The 20,076-nt window shown below is 37.9% G+C and overlaps 1 protein-coding gene across 1 annotated transcript in view; it reads left to right on the top strand.

The window, feature by feature from the left end:
- CNTN5 (contactin 5) overlaps window positions 1-20,076 on the top strand; it is a 720,133-nt gene that overhangs the window by 309,061 nt on the left and 390,996 nt on the right. Inside the window, exons 4-5 of the mRNA XM_036427705.2 lie at window positions 14,959-15,082; window positions 15,212-15,387. Coding sequence (XP_036283598.1) covers window positions 14,959-15,082; window positions 15,212-15,387 — 300 coding nt within the window. The remainder of the gene's footprint in view (window positions 1-14,958; window positions 15,083-15,211; window positions 15,388-20,076) is intronic.

Here is a 20,076-nt window from a genome sequence, read left to right on the forward strand (position 1 = left end):
TCTAAAGCCAGAACTCTCAGATGGTGCATAGATTATAGATTATAAAAGGAAAATTTGTAACCACACAGAAACCTTATTTTCTTTAAGTTGGCCTTTTATTTTGATTTTTTTATTTGATTCAATTGGCCTCACCTAGGGCTCTCACTCACCCACTTCCCTCTCCTTGCTTAATTGTTAAGCCTACAGGACAATGAGGTCCTGGTCAGCATTCAGACATCTTAGAAACAAGGTCCTGGGTCTACTGCTGACTATTGAGACAGCTTTCAATCAAACTAAACATAGTCCCTTCACCTCATTTGTGTTTTGGTTCCTGACTCAGGAAAGGGAAGTAGAACAAATCCTTGAGGAACTGGACAGAACCACTCCATGGCTGACATCAGGACCAAATGAGACGATCAACATGAAATGCTACTTTTCACTATTACTGGACTGAGGAGAAATATTTGAGAATAGTCCAGGATTTTATATATTTTTTTTTTACTTGTGGTCCTTATATGGAGTGAAAGATACCTGAGAAGGATCAGATATATTGATAGCTTTAGGTGGTTTTATTGAATAGGGAACTGTCTTTTCACAGAACCACTGGAATGAGTACTGGAATAAAGGAGACTAGAGGGGAGCAGTAGGAGTTATGTCAGCCTTGTAGTTTTTTTGGTGGGTTTTTTTTTGTTGTTGTTTTTTTGTTTTTTTGTTTGTTTGGTTTTATTTGTTTGTTTGTTTTTTTGTGTTGTTTTTTTTTTTTTTTTTTTTGTGTGTGTGTGTGTGTGTGTGTGTGTTAGGTACATTTTATCTCTTTAATTTGCTATTAGACTTTGCCATGGATTGTCTCATGACACTTCTTAAGAATTTTGAGACATTTTGCAAACTTTTGCCAACATTTTGTAATAATTAAATCAGAGATCTCATTCTGTTGGCTCAGTTTGGGGATGCTTAACTTCAAGTGCACTTGAACAATTTTATCTAACCAGAGTTCTCCTCACAATTGCTGTTGCAACTCATAAATCTCCAGCGAGATTCTCTCTCCTTTGCAAATTATCTGCTGCTTCTAGGACTGTAATTTGTAAACATAAAATAAGGAAATATGCTAAAAGGTGGCACACTCCATTTTCTTATATATTGCATTCCATCTCTTAATATTCACTTGAAAGCCTCCTGTTGGATCCAGTCCAGCTCAAACCGAATGCAGTCTCATTCCAGACTTGGTTCTTAAGTTGGACTCATTTTGAAATCCCATTCCTGTGAGAGGCCGAAACAGCATCTAGTTTGATAATTAACTTTTGGTTAGCAGGAATGATTCCATTGTGGCCTGTTCTTTCTTTTTGAACAGCAGTATAGTCAATTTTTTTGTTCACATTATCTACTGATTTTTAAGTCCAATACACTTTAGGCTACCTTTTAATTATGATTGATGAAGGACTGAACATTCAAAGAAACATTTTGCAAGAACTACCTGGAAAAACTCCACAAATGTCAGATTGGGTTGTGGTGCCAATCACAAGCCAACTCATGTGGCATGGTGATGCCAATTGTTTCCACGTGGAGCATCATCTCATGGTGTTGACATTTAAAATGTATTGAAGCATAGTGCTACTGCCTTTAAAATGTTACATTTTTTTAAAAGTACTTACACGTAATGCAAGTTTTTCATTTCCCATTACATGTTCTGTGAAAGACAATATGAAGAGAATTAGAAGACAAGCCACAGACTTATCTTTTTAAATATTTTAAGAATATATATCTGATATATGACTATTACCTAGAAATATAGAAACAACTCTTAAAACTCTATGTAGGATAATATCCTGGCTAAAAATATGGGCCAAAAACTTTAACAAGATGCCTCACCAAACAAAATACACAAACGACATATAATTGTGGAAAACAATGCATCACATCATATGTCACCAGGGAAATACACATTAAAACAGTGAGATACTACTGTATACCTATTAGAATGACCGAGATCCATAACGTTGAAGACACCCAATGCTAGTGAGGCTGTGGATCCACAGAGACATTGTTGGTGGGTATACAGAATGGTACGGCTGCTCTGAAAGACAGTCTGGCAGTAACTTACAAAACTAAACATACTCTCAGCATAACCCAGCAATTATGCTCTTTGGTATTTATCCAAAAGATTTTGAAATACATGTCCCACATAAAAACCTGCACATGGATGTTTTATAGAAGCTCTATTCATAATTGCAAATCTTGGAAGCAACCAAGATGTCCTCAACCAGGGGTCCTCAAACTTTTTAAAGTGGGGGCCAGATCACGGTCCCTCAGAGAGCTGGAGGGCCGGACTATATGAACTACTAATTCCTACTGTAACACCTCGGCTGCGCTCACTGCCCAAAAAACCTGGCAGGCCGGATCAGACTCCTCTGCGGGCCGCATGTGGCCCGCGGGCCGTAGTTTGAAGACGCCTGATAGACAATGGAATGTTATTCAGTGCTAAAAAGAAATGAGCTATGAAACCATGAAGAGGACATACAGGAAAGTTAAATTCATATTGCTAAGTGAAATAACTAAATTTTCAAAGGCTACAGTGAAAAGACTAGTGGTTTCCAGAGATGGGGAGTTAGAGCAGAGGTGAGTAGGCAAAGGTGACTCTTAGGGCAGTGAAAATGCTCTGAACGATAGCATAATATTGACTATGTCACTAAACATTCGTCCAAAAAAAGAATCTAAAAAACCAAGAATGAACTTTAACATAAACTGCAGACTTTGGGTGATTATGATATGTAAATATAAGTTTAACTTTTTTTTTTTTTTTAAGTACTACTCTAGTGAGTATGAAAGAACATATGTATGTGTGGGGGTGAGAGATACATGAGAACTCTTACTCCTGTGAGAGAGGCTGAAACAGCAACTGCTTTGATTATTAAACTCCCAATTTTATTGTAAACATAAAAATCATTTTTTTTAAAGTCTCTTAAAAATCCCATTACATTAACTAATGTCATACTCATCAGGAGAGAGCTGTTGTGATTGTTGTTCTGTAGGCATCTTTATTTTACAGATGACAAGATAGAATGTACGATCAGGCATCTCCTAATAGCATTTCAGTCGATGCCAGATGACGTGCAGGACAGCGGTCTTGTAAGATTCTAATAGTCCTAAATTAACTGTAAGACTTGGAAGCTCATGCGGTTCAGGAGGGATTTCTTTTTCCCCCCTTTGGCAGGGGCCATGTTTGTGGGGTCTGGCAATTTATTCCCTCTCACTCACAGCACCTCAATTATGAGTGCACAGGTTATATCTCAGCCAGGCAGCCACTGGCCTGTTTTAGCACAAAGGAGTCTGTCCCCTAAGCGCTACCTACTCAGAGGGCCTGATCAGAGCCCTCCCAGGTCTAGTCTGATGGTCTTCATTCAGAGGATATTATGTAAGTTCTTTGTTGAGGGCCTAAGGTCCTGTACAAGGACAAGGGTCCCCAGGAGCAGCCTTAACACACTTAAGTGCCATGGCCACGTTAGTAAAAGCTTTCTGTGGTGGTGTGCAGACAGCCTGTCCCTGTACTTGGGAAATCATTTCAGGATGTGAAACATAGGTACGTTTTATTTCTTCCATTAATTCAATGCCAGGGAGAGCCCGTTATGCCAAATAAGGTCAATGGAGACAAAAACAAATTTCCAAATTTAAAATATTCAGTCCTCAGTTACTCACTCTCTCAATGTTAGACACCCTGTTTTTTTTTTTGTTTGTTTGTTTGTTTTTTAAACGAATCCGCAAAGTTTCTTACATGTGACCACTGCTCCACATGCAGTAGCCAAAACACAGGGCCGTGACAATCCACTGTGTTCCTTTATCTCTGTATCTTGTTTTCTTACTCCTCCCCATCCTCAGACCGCCTTTTATTCCTCCTAACAGTGATTAGCTTGGTGACTTATGCCTTACCCAGCCCGTTTCTCCTCTGTATTTCCAATTAATCCCAGTCCACACCCCTGTCCACGGAGCACCATTGCCAGCTTTGATATTCTGCGTCTAACCTTGTTGGAAGGAAACAGGGGAGGGTTTGTGGGATTGTGTTTATAAAGTCAACAACAGTGTACAGTAATGTCCTAAGCCTTCACATTCACCCACCACTCACTCACTGACTCAGAGTAAGATGTCCAGTCCCATAAGGTTCATTTATGGTAAATGTCCTATTCCATTGCCTCAGTGTTCGGTACAGTGACATGCTAGGAGCAATATCCTGAATAGCCCGGGAGTGTGGTAGGCTCTACTACCTAGGTTTGTGTAAGTGTGCTCTGTGAAATTTGTGCAATGACGAAATTGCCTAACTGATACATTTCTCAGAACATATCCCCATAATTAAATGACACAGGATTGTATTAAGTGAATTATGAGGTTCTTTTGTTTTTTTTTTTTTTTTTATAATTTGGTCCTAGTCCTTTGTTCTCTTGTTCCAAATGTAAGTTAACACAGCTCACAATGATAAATAAAATACAGTTAGAAAATACAAATTAAAACACATGAAAATGATGAAAACAACAAATATTTGGACATGAAAGGGAGCCAGGTTTGAGACTAATTTGAAGTGTCAGTTCATACCTGCTTTGGAGAATTAGCAGTCAAGGAAACAGTTACATGTTTCCCATTTTTCAAGGGTTAAAATGAAATGCTAATTGAGTAGAAGCACAGCTTCTGCTGACACGAAAAAGCAGACAAATTTTTCTGGAGAGTCCTTATTAATAATTAATTGATATAAAGGCCAGTGATCTGAAGATTATTCTTATTGGCTCCATAACAGTGAGCTTCATCTGCTTCAGTAAAGGCAGATGAAACCCAAACATCAACAAAGTGAGAAGTAATTATCTAAAACTGTGCTTCTTAATCTTTAATGTACATAGAATCACTTGGGAATATTGTTAAAATAGAACTCCGCTCAACAGATCAGAAGTAGGGCCAAGTAATTGGCATTTATAAAATAATCCCAATGATGGTGACATTGCTGGTCTGGCGACCATGCTTGAGTGTCAAGACTCTAAGCTGGGAACCAGTTTGATAAACTTTAAGTCATCTGCTGCTCTAGATTAACCCCCATTTAAAGTACCAGGAAGAATAAACAGTCTGAATATTTTTCAGGTAATCTTTCATAACTATTGTTTTCTCATCTGAGCCTTTGATAGATCTTGGCTAGCTGTGGCTTTGAGTTTGTTCTCTCTGACAAGAGCCTGACATATGGCTTTCGTCAGGCAATTCCCTTTAGCCTTAATAGAGAGTAAAGCTGGGGTTGACAAGCTCTCTTGAAAAATGAGAAAACTAACAGAGCCTGAATACAAAGCCATCCCACTCCTGCTCAGAATTAAGCCCAGAAGTATCCCAGGTAGAGCTAAGGTTTTACTAAGAAATGTAAAAATCTCGTTTGCAGAGCAATTTGGGAAAGCAATTCCACTTCTGTGTACACAACCTGGAGAAACTTGCTCACACATGCGCAAAGAAATATGAAAGTACATTCACTGCAACACATTTAATTTTTAAAAATTAGAAACAACATAAAGTCCATCAGAAGAGAAATGGATTCATAAATTCTACTTTTCATTCATTCGAAACTTAAAAACTTGAAATTCTCTCTGGAAAAGGGTATTTCACTTAGATGAGATATTCCTACTCAAATCAGATTACTCCAGTTTCTCTCAGTTTAAAAACGAGACCATATTCTTGCTGAAACCAGTTTGGCTCAGTGGATAGAGCCTTGGCCTGAGGACTGAAAGGTCCCGGGTTCAATTCCGGTCAAGGGCATGTACCTTGGTTGCAGGCACATCCCCAGTAAGGGGCGTGCAAGAGACTCTCATCGATGTTTCTAACTCTCTACTCTGTATCTCTCTCCCTTTCTCTCTGTAAAAAATCAATAAAATATATATTTAAAAAAAATGAGACCATATTCTAATAAAAACCTTACAAATTCATGACCATTTATTTAAACTTTGCAATTTATTTTATATTGTATTCTTAATTTTTAGAGCTATTGTTATTATTTTATATCAGTATGCTATTTGTTGCAGTTAAACTGTGTTCCGTTTGAGCAAAGACCCTGCTCTCTATTCCTCATTCAGCCCTAAAGCAGTGCAAGCTAACTAGGGGCTTAATAAATAGAGATAAATAAAGAGGCATCTATTGGAGGAATTTGAAGTCTGAATTTAGGTTGAATTTCTACACTATGATAGATTATTTGCCTACATATTTCTCAACTACACTGTGTATTTTGTGTTACAAATGAAATGCAGTGCCCTCCCTCTGTTGACAGGGTGCCTCGAGGTTCGTCATCTTCTGAATGATATACTTTTATCATTCTCATAAATGACAGCATCTCTGAATCATCTGACCTCTCTTTTATGGCTACATTAGGAAAATGACAAAAAAATCTATTAAACACTGAAGTTATATTGTGTGTGAAACATAATGCCTGGATCCATAAAACATTCATCATAATGCTTTTTAATAAATAATGCTTTAATTCTTAGGGCTCCTTGAAAGTTTCATAATGACAGTTTATACTTGTTTGACTTTTAGAAAGAATCTTAATTTCTACTTTGAAAGGCAACTTAAAAAGTAAGGGTTAGATATTTTCTTTAAGAATTCATCTTAGGTGCTCACATGGTGTGAATAGCTTTTTCCCCTCTCACATTATACAGTAGTTGTGAGTGTCATTATAGTGCAATTTCTAGTTAAACATTTCAAAATTTCTGGGAATTCTCACATAAAATATATTAATGATCATTAAAAGTGCATTTCATATGACTGTATGGGACATAATAGGCTAATATTTCCTCTAGATTATACTACTGATACACATTATATACATAACTTAGTAAGACCATAAGCTAGAGCTAACCAGCAGGTGGAGAGGGTTGGGATCTGGCATTAGACCGAATCTTTGAGGAAAAAATAGGCACAGATGTAGTTGTTTAAAAGGGATTTAAGTCTGAAAGGCGAGTTTGGAATATAGGGAGGCATGATAATCTCTGGCCAGGATCCAGGGAACAACAGAAAACATGATCCAAAGTCAAGAAGTAAGGCTTCCCTACAAAGTTAGCTGTGAGAGTCTCGGGATTAGATGATACCTAAAACGTCATGGCAGGAGGTAAGTTAGTATCTGGGTAGCCTATCAATAAGTGGCAATAGTTTCAAAAGGGATTAGAGAGGGTGAGATATCAGCTTGATCCCAGGACAGGACTCGACAAGGGAAATCATTGTCTCCATAAATAAAACACATAACAGTGCTCTGAGAAACTCCACTGGGAGAAAGGCAGATCAGCCCAGACTCATCCTTGTAGAGGAGAGTTTTTTCTTGCTGTTAGGCATTTCTCATGGAAGGCTAATGCCAACACCCTGCTAACGTCACACAGTCATTGTTTCTTGTTTATTGCTCTAGTCCAGCAATGTTTAACTGGTGTGCCCAAAGAATTTTTAAAACATGCAATAACTAACTGTTTAGTCAGAGGCACTGACGCCTTTTCCCATAGATTGTCAAGTAGAAAATGACAACAGCCAACACAAAAATAGCTATATGGTGTGAATGAACCAAAATTATATCTTTTTTTTTTTATCATATTGACAAATAATATACACACTGAGTGGCCAGACTATTGTGATCTCTGAACGCATAATAATTAGCCACTCGGTGTATATCCTATATAATAAAAGGCTAATATGCACATTGTCCCCTCAACCAGGAGTTCAACCAGCAGGCAGGCTGGCCAACTGCCATGTCCCCTGAACACTCCCAAACTGCAAGAGGGAACAGGCCAGGCTGAGTGACCCCTCTAACTGAACAAATTCTGTGCACAGGGTCTCTAGTAGAAATATATTAGAGGCCCAGTGCATGAAATTTGTGCACTGAGGGAGGTTGTTCCTCAACCCAGCCTGCACTCTCTTCATTCTGGGACCTCTTGGGGGATGTCTGACTGCCAGTGATTGGGCCTAAATCAGCAGTCGGACATCCCTCTCACAATCTGGGACTGCTAGTTCCCAACCGCTTGCCTTCCTGCCAGCCTGATCACCCCCTAACCACTCCCTTTCCAGCCTGGTCAATGCCTAACTGCTCCACTCCTGGCCCAATTACCTCCAACTGCCCGCCCCTGCTGGCCTGGTAACACCCAACTGTCCTCCTCTGCTGAGCTGATTGCTCCTAACTGCCCTCCCCTGACAGCCTGGTCACCCCCAACTGCCTTCCCCTGCTAGCCTGGTTGCCCCTAACTTCTCTCCCCTGCTAGCCTGGTCACCCCCAATTGCCCTCTCCTGCTGGCATGTTCGCCCCTAACTGCCCTCCTCTGCCAGAAACCCCTAATTTTTCTCCCCTACAGTCCTGCCCCCCTCCCCCCCACAAGTGCCCTCCTCTGTGGCCTGGTTGCCCACAACTACCCGCCCCTGCCGGACATCTTGTGGCAACCATTTTGTCAAAAATGGGGTTGGCCATATTGACCACATGCGGGTGGCCATCTTGTGTGAGGGTCAATTGCATATTACCTCTTTATTATATAGGATGTGTGTGTGTGTGTGTGTGTGTGTGTGTGTGTGTACACTGGAGGTCTAGTGTACAAAATTCATGCATGGGGAGAGGGTGAGGATGTGTCCCTCAGCCTGGCCTTCACCCTCTCTCAATCCAGGACACCTGGGGTAGAGTCCCTAGGCCTGCCTGGAGATCAGGGCTATTGGGGCTTTTCTTCTCCTGGCTTCAGGCAGCTGGCCCACCCCAGCCATTGCCACTGCCACTGCTTGCCATCTATGCAGTGCTGCCCAACATCCAGTCACTGGTTGCCTACCTCTGTGGGCGACAGGTGGGGGTGAGATCACTTGGCTGGCCTGGGCCTCCCTCTGAGGGGCTATAGGCAGGCTGCCAGATAGGCTGCTCCACAGAGGGAGGCCCCGCCCACTGCTGCAGCGCCTTGGGTCAGGTAGCCTGGGCCTCCCTCTTTGAGATGATCAATCACAGGGCTCTGCAATTGATCGCCATGCAGAAGGAGTCCCTGCCCACCCAACTGGGGCTCCGCAATTGATCATAGTACAGAAGGAGGCCCTGCCCATCATACTGGGGCTCTGGGATCGATTGCTGCACAAAAGAAGGCCCTGTTCACATGGCCAAGGTTCCACAATTGATCGCTGGGCAGAGTGTGGTCTGGGCCTCCCTCTGTGGGGTGATTGCAGGGGATGGCAGCCCCACCCCCACCCCCACCCCTGACCAATTGCATCACACCCTCCTTAGCTGGCCTGTCGCTAATGCATCTCATAGCAAGGTTGTCCGGAAGTTTCATCCGGATGGTTGTTCTGCTATTAGGTGGTTCTGCTGTTAGGTCATTCAGTCGATTTTCATATTGTGCTTTTACTATATATATATATATATATATATATATATCTATATATATATATATATACACATATATATATATATATATGAATGCCAATTTAGATTTATAAGTATAATTCATTAAACAGCTCCAATTTATGTCACTCTATATAATTACCTCTAAACCTTGCCCCTGGCTTGCCTCCGTAACTGAGATCATCTTTCCCAAATAATCTGGATGATTCTATAGTTTATCTTATTTTTCTGATATAAAATTAAGAGAAAGCTATCCAGAAAAGTTTAGTTGTTACCTTTCTTACATGTCTACCTTCCACCTTTTAGTTAACTATTCGAAGATCTATTACTTTCATAAGTGCAAATTCTTTGGGAGAATTATGTTTCCCTCAGAGAAGAGAGAGAGGATGGTGGACCAGACATGATTTTTGTAACTACAAGATTTCACATACCCTGAAATGATAGGCCCATAGCAACCAATAGTGAAATATTGAGGCAACTGAAAAGATAGGAACACAGCAGCCACATTAAAAAAATTCAAACAAATAAGAAAAGTATAAAAGTTTTTACAGAGATGATAAATAAGTCTAACAAATCCAAGCTATGCCTAGGTGATATAAGGTGAACAGAACAAAGGAAAAATATATGTTCTTCAAAAAATTCAGCAAGCTACACAAAATGACATAATATATATCTAGCAAAATTCTTGAAATTAAAGGATGAGGAAAAAGGCCTATGGGCATCCAGGCATAAACTCCAGTCCCTGGGGAGTGAAGAAAGTCAATCTAAATTCAGCCATCACCATGGTAATTTTAAACGTGAACAGAGAGAAGATTTCTACAGTCATTCATAGTGAATGCCTAATTTAATACCCAGTCAAGTTTTCTTTTAGTTATAAAGACAACAAACTTATATTCTTAACCATATAACAAGGATATTTAAATTGGGGGAAAATAGGAAGCAGAAATGGAAACCCATAATGAAAAGACATAATAAATGTTTAATATCATAATAGGTAATAACTGTTAATAAAAAACCATGTGAACTGTGATTAACAAACAAAACTGAAAAAATTTAGGAAATAAAGTGAGGGGAAGTGAGAAAAAGGATGCTGATTCCCTCATTCTTTGTAGCAGAGAAACTAAGATCATTTCAAAACTGAAGACACTTGACAGAATCCAATATTTCACAGATAATAACCACTAGCATTTTTTAAGTTCAGCCATCTACAGATATTTGTAGTCTGTTCATTAAAAGTCTGTTCAAGAAAAAAACGCACTCAAAAGCATTAGCCCTATGGAAAAATTAACAATAAGTGTGATGGCCTCTGCCTGTTACACAACTATCTGAAAGATTTCTGCCATGTTCAGTAAAGATTTTGATTTATTGATTATCATGATCTTTGTGTTGATTTACCATCATGTAAGTTTTGAAGTCTATCTACTCAAGTTACAGATCCATCAAGCTAACAATTGCAAAGTACAAGGATATTGCTTTAAGCAATAAATGTATTATCTTTATTAATAGATTGACTTATGATTATAGAAGAAGTTGAGGCCTGATGCACAAAAATTGCTGCAAGAGTAGGCCTTCCTTCCCCCTGCTACTGGCACCAGCTTCCCTCGGGCACCCGGAACCCGGGCTGCTTCCCTCCTCTGGCTGCTGACAGGCACCTGGGACGCAGGCTGGCTTCCCGTGGACTGCCCACAGGCACCTGGGATCTGGCTGGCTTCCCGCTGGGCCTGACTTTGTCAGGAAAGATATCTGGAATGACATCTGGTCTAATTAGCATATTACCCTCTTATTATTGTAGATAGATCAATAATATTCTCAGAGATAATATCATAATTGATTACTCTTTGCTGGGAATTGGTGTACTCTACCGAAACACATGCTTTTTCACCCCTTACAATGAACTTTATTTCCAAGAGAAAAATGAGAGAGAGAAAGGATGAGAGATGCTTATGGTGTTGACAATGAACAACAAAGAGATACAGAGTATGATAGAATAAATGTTGTTCAGACTAGTCACTTGTTTTTCAGTCTGTAATTTAGCAAGTCTTTCCCTTCTGCTATTCCAGAATGACAAACTTTTATTCCTCTTGTCTGTTTTGACATTCTTTAGAACATAAGATTTGACACCAAAGAACCTTAGTTAAAATCAACCATTTAGTCTGTGGTTAATTTTGAAGAAGTCACTAAGAACCTTGGAATTTACATCTTTGAATTAGAAATAATTACAATGTTCATCTCAGTGAATGAAATACTATGAAAGTGCTTTGTAAATTGTAATAGTGGTAATTAGGTTCTAGATACCAACATTTCTGGATTTGGATTTGTATACAGGTCCATCATGTATTTGCTATATACATTCAGTTAATTTATAATATTTCAGCCTCAGTTTTGTCATCTATAAAATGGGGGGGGGGAAGGGAGGGCTTAGTTTGGCTACATGGTTGTTGTATTACATGCCATATTGCATATACATTTATTGAGTACTTATGATTTACTATGTATTTATTTATATGTGTTAATGTCCATTGATCCTCATTATAACTCTGTAACAAGACATTGTTATCTACTAAAGGCCCAGTGTACAACATTCGTGCACTTAGGGTGTGGGGGGATATGCCTCAGCCTGTCTTGTACCCTCTCTCTGTCTGGGAACCCTAAGCTGTCAGACATCCTTAGCTCTACCGCGGAGGCCCACCACTGCTATGCTCCCCAGCTGGGAACCTGGCTCAGAACTTCTAGCTGAGAGTCACTCCCAGCTCACTGACCACCAGGGGGCAGCCCCTGCATTGAGCATCTGCCCCCTGGTGGTCAGTGCGCATCATAGGGACTGGTCATCCTGCCGTTCAGTTGATTTGCATATTATCCTTTTATTAATAAATTGAACAGCAAAAGATAAAAGTAGTTAGCTCAAGCATAGAAAATGATGGTACTGGAATTTAAACCAAAGTATGTCTGACTCTAAAACTCATGAGTTTGGTAATGTATAGATATATAAAATACATTTATTAAAAGTTAATTTTATATATCCTAGGCATTTATAATCTATATATATAAAAGCCTAAGCAACCATTATGTCCAAATGACTGGAAAGACCTGTTGACCAGTCAACGACTCACTATGATGCTCCTGACCACTAGGGGGCAAACACTAAATGCAAGGGCTGCCCCCTGGTGTTCAGTGCACTCCTGTGGCCCTTTCTCTTGGCTGGCTGGCTCCCCATTGGCCCCTGGTGCTAAACCATTCATAGAGATCTGCTTCTGGGTTGGGGTTTCATACATAGCAGAGTGGCTCCCTCGCTGCAAACTATTAAAAGTCAGCCCTAGTGCTCTAAGTTAAGTATACAATTTTACCTATATGTCCCCAAAAAATTCTAGCTTAGCACTTCTTAGTTGATATTCAGGAATCTGTATTTTAACAACTCCACCAGGTGATTCTCATCATGAGAGAAGTTTGGGAAACACTGCTCTAGTATATAAATAATCATTTCAGTGTATAAAGATTATTTTTATAACTCGATTGTGCAGTTTACCTCTAATTGAGAGTTTAATGAGGTTTCATGTGCTTTGCCAAATTTTTTTAATTAATTATGATGCAAAAACAATTTAATATTTTGAGAATAATTTTCTCTGGTTATTTATTTATGCAATCACTTATTTTCCTTATTTTTAAATAGAAGTGTCAGCAATGTTGGTATAATTTGGTGTAGAGAAATACATTTCATTTATTTTCATAATATGTTTTTGTTGTGAGTTAAGGAGTTAAGATAAAGAACCTCAGCTAGGTTATCTAGGGCTCAAAGAAAATGCTTCTCATCCTCTATTCATTGTGAGTGCTCAGTTTTTATTGAATGAATGTTTAGAACACATGTGTCAAACACAAGGCCCGCGGGCCAAATCCGTCCCGCCAGGCCTTGCAATGTGGCCCGCACTGCGCTGTCATCACTGCACTCCGCTGCGTTTCCATCACAATGACAGTTTATGACTGTTCAGTAAACCATTCGGCCCGCGATTTAGGCTGGATTTTAGATTTTGGCCCCTTCTCTGATTGAGTTCGACACCCCTAGTTTAGAACATCATGACACTTATTTTCATTGCCCCAGAAGAATAGACTTATGCATTTAAATAAGAAAAATTGGTTTATCTACAATATATTTGAAGTATGAAAGTATACATCTTTTTAAGTTAACATTTTTTTAAAGATCAAGTTTCCTGGGACACTTATTTTTGCATAGTATTTTGAAATTTTCTTTTGGTTATCCACAGACCAAGTAAACTTTTAATTGTTTCGTACAGACATTGGAAATACGGCTTTTCTAAAATTTCCCCTCTTCATCTTCCTAAGGCAGTGGTTTTAAAAGAGGGTAATTTTGACACCAGGGAATATTTAACATTGTCTGGAGACATTACTTATTATCACTTGTTGAGGAGAAGCGCTACTGGAATCTAGTGAGGAGAGGCCAGGCATGATGGGAAATATCTAATAAAGCACAGGACAGTCTCACAGCACAGAATATCTCAAAATTTACCAAGGCGAGAATCTTGATCTAAGGTTATGCAATCAAATTCATGATTATTAAATATAAAGCAAAAAGTTTTTACTTTTTTTGCTAGGTTCACAATTCAGGACACTGTAGATCCGAGGAATGCATATAATTCTATAAATCCTCACACACAGGCTACCATGACTTGTACTCCCACAGCACATTTACCCATCACTTCTCTACCAGAATAGTCTTCCTCAAAACCAACCAGACATATGGAGCCTGTATCCATTTCTACTTTTCCATGAAAGTTTTGTTGGTTTAAAATTACCTTTATTATACAATTTCTCTGAGTATTAACTAATTAAATGAGATGGAATCTAGTATCTGGTATACAGTAGGCACTTAGGAAGTTTTAGTATTCTTCTTTTTGTACTCCTTTTTCATGTTTTTTTCTGATTTCCTATTTACCTTATTTACTTACTGATGAATATTAGTTTTGACATTTTTATTCAGTTATTTAAATTTTTGAGGACATATTTTATTTATTCCATGACAATATATGTTTTTGTATTACACGATTTCTCCCTATACTTCAGCATTATCAGCACTAAGTAGTGCTTGATTGAATAAGTAAAAAAGGAATATATAAAGAATGGATAAGGGCTGATGTTTTTTATATCTGTAGTATCCAAGTAGTAACACAATATTAATTCATATATTTTATCTTTATTGTATATTATTTTTAATATTCTAAGAGCTTAAAAACTTTTAGGTTTTTAAAATAATGTTTTTGTTTTATATTATTTACATAATAATACTCTGCTTTAGATGAATATAAAGACATACATTTTAAAATATACAAAAGTAATGCTTGAAATGCTTATTTTCCATTTTCCATATATATATATATATATACATATATATATATATATATCCTATTTTTATGAGAATTCTCAGTCAACTACAAAAAATCCATTTAAATATTTGCAATCTACTAAAACAATATAATTTCATAGCTAACGCTTTCTTTTAGTAATATGCCTTAGTACAAGGAAGAGCAAGAATTTTGAATGCAAACATAATTGAGAAAAAGAAACAAACATGTCTTGGTATTTCAAGAAATTTTAAAACGTATCTATCTTGGTCCTTACAGAAAGTGTGGACTATGGGCCAGTGTTTGTGCAAGAACCAGATGATATAATTTTTCCAACTGATTCTGATGAAAAGAAAGTAGCACTGAATTGTGAAGTTCGTGGCAATCCAGTCCCCAATTACAGGTAGAAATTCACTGTTACTTATTTTTCGTTAAGTCTTAAAAATTCCCTTCAGTGAAATTCTAACACTCCCGGGGAGTATTATAATGCCTCGAGTCATTTTTCACAATTTGTCTTCTGATTTTCCCTTAGATGGCTTCGAAATGGAACAGAGATTGATTTGGAAAGTGATTATCGCTACAGTTTGATCGACGGGACCTTCATTATAAGCAATCCGAGCGAAGCAAGAGATTCTGGCCATTACCAGTGCTTAGCAGCCAACACTGTGGGAAGCGTTCTTAGCAGAGAGGCCATACTTCAGTTTGCCTGTGAGTAAAGTTTATGTGCTTTCCCCCCATGTGTATATATGTAATTTCAAAGTTTAGTTATGCAAAAGCATAAAACCTCCAAATTTAAAACAGTAGGAAAATCTTGGTAAGGATTAGAAATAGAAAAACATTGCCTTTCCTCTTGAGGGATTTTGAAATTCTCCCAAATCTTTGCCCGCTTCAAATTTTTAAGATTGATTTTAAGGAGAGAGGCAGGAAAGAGCCAGAGAGCGAGAGAAAGACTGTTTGATTTGTTGTTCTACTTATTTATGTGTTCATCGGTTGATTCTTGTATGTGCCTTAACCAGGGATCAGACCTGAAAACTTGGCATATCTAACCAACAGAGCAGCCCAGTCAAGGCTGTCCTCTTAAAATACACAACCTTTTATCCTGGAAGAAAAAAACTCTTATTCATGAAAGCAGATAGTTTTAGAACTCAAATATCTTTTGAAATCTAGCAAAAGGTAGACTTCTAGTTCTGTCTGCTTTTTAAAATATCTACTTTCTGCCTCTATTCTTTTACTGTTTATTAAAGTGTATTTGCTATAGAATATTCTGGTCATAAAATTGCATAGTATAAAACTTCTGCTTATGGTAGTTAACCAAAGAAATGCTTCTGAAATGCTAATATTTCAAATTCTGACTAGAACTTTTTAACCAGTTGTTCCAATTATTTTATTAGAGAAAAGATACCATGTGTGATTTCTTCTCTTTTTAATAGAGTCTTTTCAGCAATTCAGACAACATGATATGCAAATATTACTGGTTATACCTTTTTCTTTCCACTATACAATCTGAAACATATACACTGATTAACAGTAGCCTGTATATCAAATGGGTTATTTTCCTTCCAAAATCAGCAGTGGCAGCAGCATAGGTGAAGTTTTCTACATGCTTTAGAGAAGAAATATATTTACTAGAAGAGCCTACATGCCTTTTAAAAATATTTTCATTTCAAAATAATATAATTTTCTAAAATAGATCATATACCTAATTAACCAAATATATTGATTTTAAAACTCTTGCAATTGTTTAACTTGTGATGAGGGCTTACACCAAATTGAGGATAGAGTATAAGGTGAAAAAATCTTAGTTTTATTTCTTAGTAAGTAATCCTACTTGATTTAAATTCTTGAGGATTACAAATTATAAAATATAGATAGGAGAGTCATGAATCTTTGTGTTAATAATTTATATGTAACTATAGTGGCTACATAATTCATCACAAAATGATTTTTAAGTTAAAATTACATCCCAAAGAATGGAATAATTAAGATTTCTCTATACAGTCTTCATCACATATTATTTCTAATTAATCAGAGTGCAATCGCCCTACTATAGGAGTGTGAAGGACAAAAGGAAAGAAAGAAATGATAATGGATCTGTTCGGAGAACATTGACCTAGGACCTAGAAAAATCAAAATACTGTCTTTCAAAGTAGATCTGGCTAAGGAGATTATAAAAGTGCTTTACATACACCAAATATGCCATGATAATAGCCTAGGTATATTGTTTTTATTTTAGAAAATAATTATGTGGTGCATCAAAGAACCTAATACTTTTCAGACTATGGATTTAAAAAGTAACAATACAAAATAATCCTCCTAATTTCTTCTCTGTTCAATAGAGTCTTTTCAGCAATTCAGACAACATGATATACAAATATTACTGGTTATACCTTTTTCTTTCCACTATACAATCTGAGACATATACACTGATTAATAGTAGCCTATATATAAAATGGGTTATTTTCCTCCCAAAATCAGCAGTGGCAGCAGCATAGGTGAAGTTTTCTACATACTTTAGAGAAGAAATATATTTACTAGAAGAGCCTACATGCCTTTTAAAAATATTTTCATTGAATTTATTGGGGTTACATTGGTTAACAAAATTGCATAAGTTGCAAGTGTACAATTCTATAATACATCATCTGTTTTGTGTGTTCACTACCCAAAGTCAAGATCCTACATGTCTGTATGACTGTGCCTTCCTAGGATTCCTGCAAAGACTAGTCACAGCTATTAAATACTCACCCCCAGCTGCAGTGAGCACATTGGTACTAGCACATACAGTTCATGACTTGACAAGGAACAACCGATTGCTGTGACACACATTGACCACCAAGGGGAAGATACTCAATTCAGAAGCTCTCCCCTGGTGGTCAGTGTGCTCCCACAGCCACCATAGCTGGCCAACTACACACAATCTCTCCCCACCCACCAACATCCCCCAGTCCCTCCTCCCACTGGCTGGCCCCCATCAGCCCTGATTGGGGGGCTGGCTGGCCAACCTCCCATGGTCCTCCCTCCCCCATCCAGCAGGCCCGATTTCTCCAGTAGGGACCTGGTGAGACAGCCCACATTGGCTCTGATAACAGACCACACCGAGGGACCCCACCTGTGCCAAATTCGTGCACTGGGCATCTAGTAAAAGTATAACTCAAGAATAAGCAGAGTTTAATTATAAATATTAATGAAAAGTTTAATAATAATTGTGTCCTCTTATTAACCAGAAATATATTTTAAAATATTCCAGCTTTCTACTAATTATATTGATCCACTACCCTCCCCTCAAGTCAAGCTTAGATGTAGCTACTTCATAATGTTAGAGAAACAAAAATCCAGGTGCTGTAAGTGCATATAAAATTGTTTCAGATAAGTTCTAGTGGTGGTTAGGATGACATTACTAAAATAGTAAAAGAGATTTTTAAATTTTTTTTTACAAAAGTGTTGAGTTTACATTAGTAGCTTATACAAGAGTAGGCAAAAGAAGGTTTGTAGTTGCTCATATGGAGCATAATACAATAATTAATAAATAATAATACAAGAATAAACTCTGAGTTTTTAGTACTCAAAACTATAAACCTTCTTTTGCCCAGCCCCATATTTATTGAATACTTTTGTGGCAGAAATGTTTTAAAATACATTAACTCATTTCATCCTCATAACCAAAGTAGGTTGTTATTTTATAGAATGTAAATCCATTTTATAGATGATATATCTTATTTAACTATAGCGATACTCAATCTTTTCCTATTATAACATAAACAGGTATTATATTCACTTTATGACATACTCAATTTAATTTTCAATTCATCTCTTAAACTATAATTATATTACAATCTTTACAAAAGAGTTCTTCACCAAAAACCATTTTATATTTAACTTATTAATACCTGCATGATATAACAAAAATAAATAGTAGTAACAAAAATAAGTATGTAATCATTATATCTTTCTTCTCATTATATAAATTTAGTAATTAAGCCACTTTCTTAATTTTTTGAATGGCAGTGTAAGACTTTAAGGGAAATTAGATATTTTTATAAATCTGGAATTTGGAGACTTACAGTAACTTTGCTATATACTTATTTTTTCTTAATATCATATTAATTATATTTGATAAATATTTTCCCTATAATTAAAAAATAATTGGATGATACATGATTAGGAACTGGAAAGTTAAATGAACTAAATGAATTTGAGACAAGACAAAAATTACTGTGGCTATTATAAAAAGCTGACAATATTGTCATAGATTGTAGGTTTTTAAGAGAATGGTGGTAAAAAAAGTGAGTGTAGGCACCTTTTCCTGGTGATTTAGCAATAGTAAGTTATACCTAGAATGTGGAAAAATTAAGTTAAATATAAGACAAATTTATTATCTTTTAAAGCTTTTTTCCAATTGATTTTTTCACTAAATATATTAACACATACAAAATCATATATATATATATATATATAGAGAGAGAGAGAGAGAGAGAGAGAGAATATTTATTTTAATAATCTTTTAATCTTTTATCATAACATCATTCCAAAGGTGAATTATATGACTTACTATATAAAATTATGTACTACAATAGATAAATCCTGTATAATAAAAGCCTAATATTCTAAGTGTCCTGTCAACTGGTCAGCTGTTCAACCAATCAAAGGATAATATGCTAATGATATTATAAGGCAGCTCAACTGCTCACTATGATGGGCAGAGGGGGCAGACAGTTGACTGGTTGACCAATTGCTATTATGTGCACTGACCAGTAGGGGGAAGACACTCTGACTGGTAGGTTAGCTTGCTGCTGGGTTCTGGCCAATCTGGATTGAGCAGATGGGCTGGACATGCCCCAGAGCCCTTCCTCAGTTCCTTCCCAGCTGGCCAACCTCCCATCTCTCTTTGGCCCAATAGTGTACCAGTGGGGTCCCTTGGCCTGGCCTGTGCCCTCTCATAATCCAGGACCCCTCAGGGGATGTTGAAGAGCTAATTTCAGCCTAATCCCACAGGCCAATCTGAGGGACCCCTCTAGTGCTATCTAATAAAGAGAGAATATGCAAATTGACTGTCATGCCATCACAAAGATGGTGGTGCCTATTGCCACAAGATGGTGACATGCAGTCCCCTCAGCCCTCCTGGAGTCACCCAGTCACCCAGTCCTTTCAGCTGGGAGGAGGTGGCAGGCACACAGTGCAGCCAGACCCACCCTCAGCCACTGGGCAGCCCATGGCCAGCAAGAGGCACAGGCAAGCCTCAGGTGATGGCTGCCCAGCTGCTCAGGGCTGCCTGAGGCTCAGGTAACCAGGGCTGGCTGAGGCTTGTGCTGCTGGCAGTGGCAGCAGCAGAGGGGAGATGGGTGTGTCACCTTCCCCTGATTGCTGGTCGCCTCCAGCCTCTGAGGGCTTCCAGACTGTGAG

The sequence above is a fragment of the Pipistrellus kuhlii genome, unplaced genomic scaffold, assembly GCF_014108245.1.
Source record: "Pipistrellus kuhlii isolate mPipKuh1 unplaced genomic scaffold, mPipKuh1.p scaffold_m20_p_9, whole genome shotgun sequence".
NCBI classification, from domain to species: Eukaryota; Metazoa; Chordata; class Mammalia; order Chiroptera; family Vespertilionidae; genus Pipistrellus; species Pipistrellus kuhlii.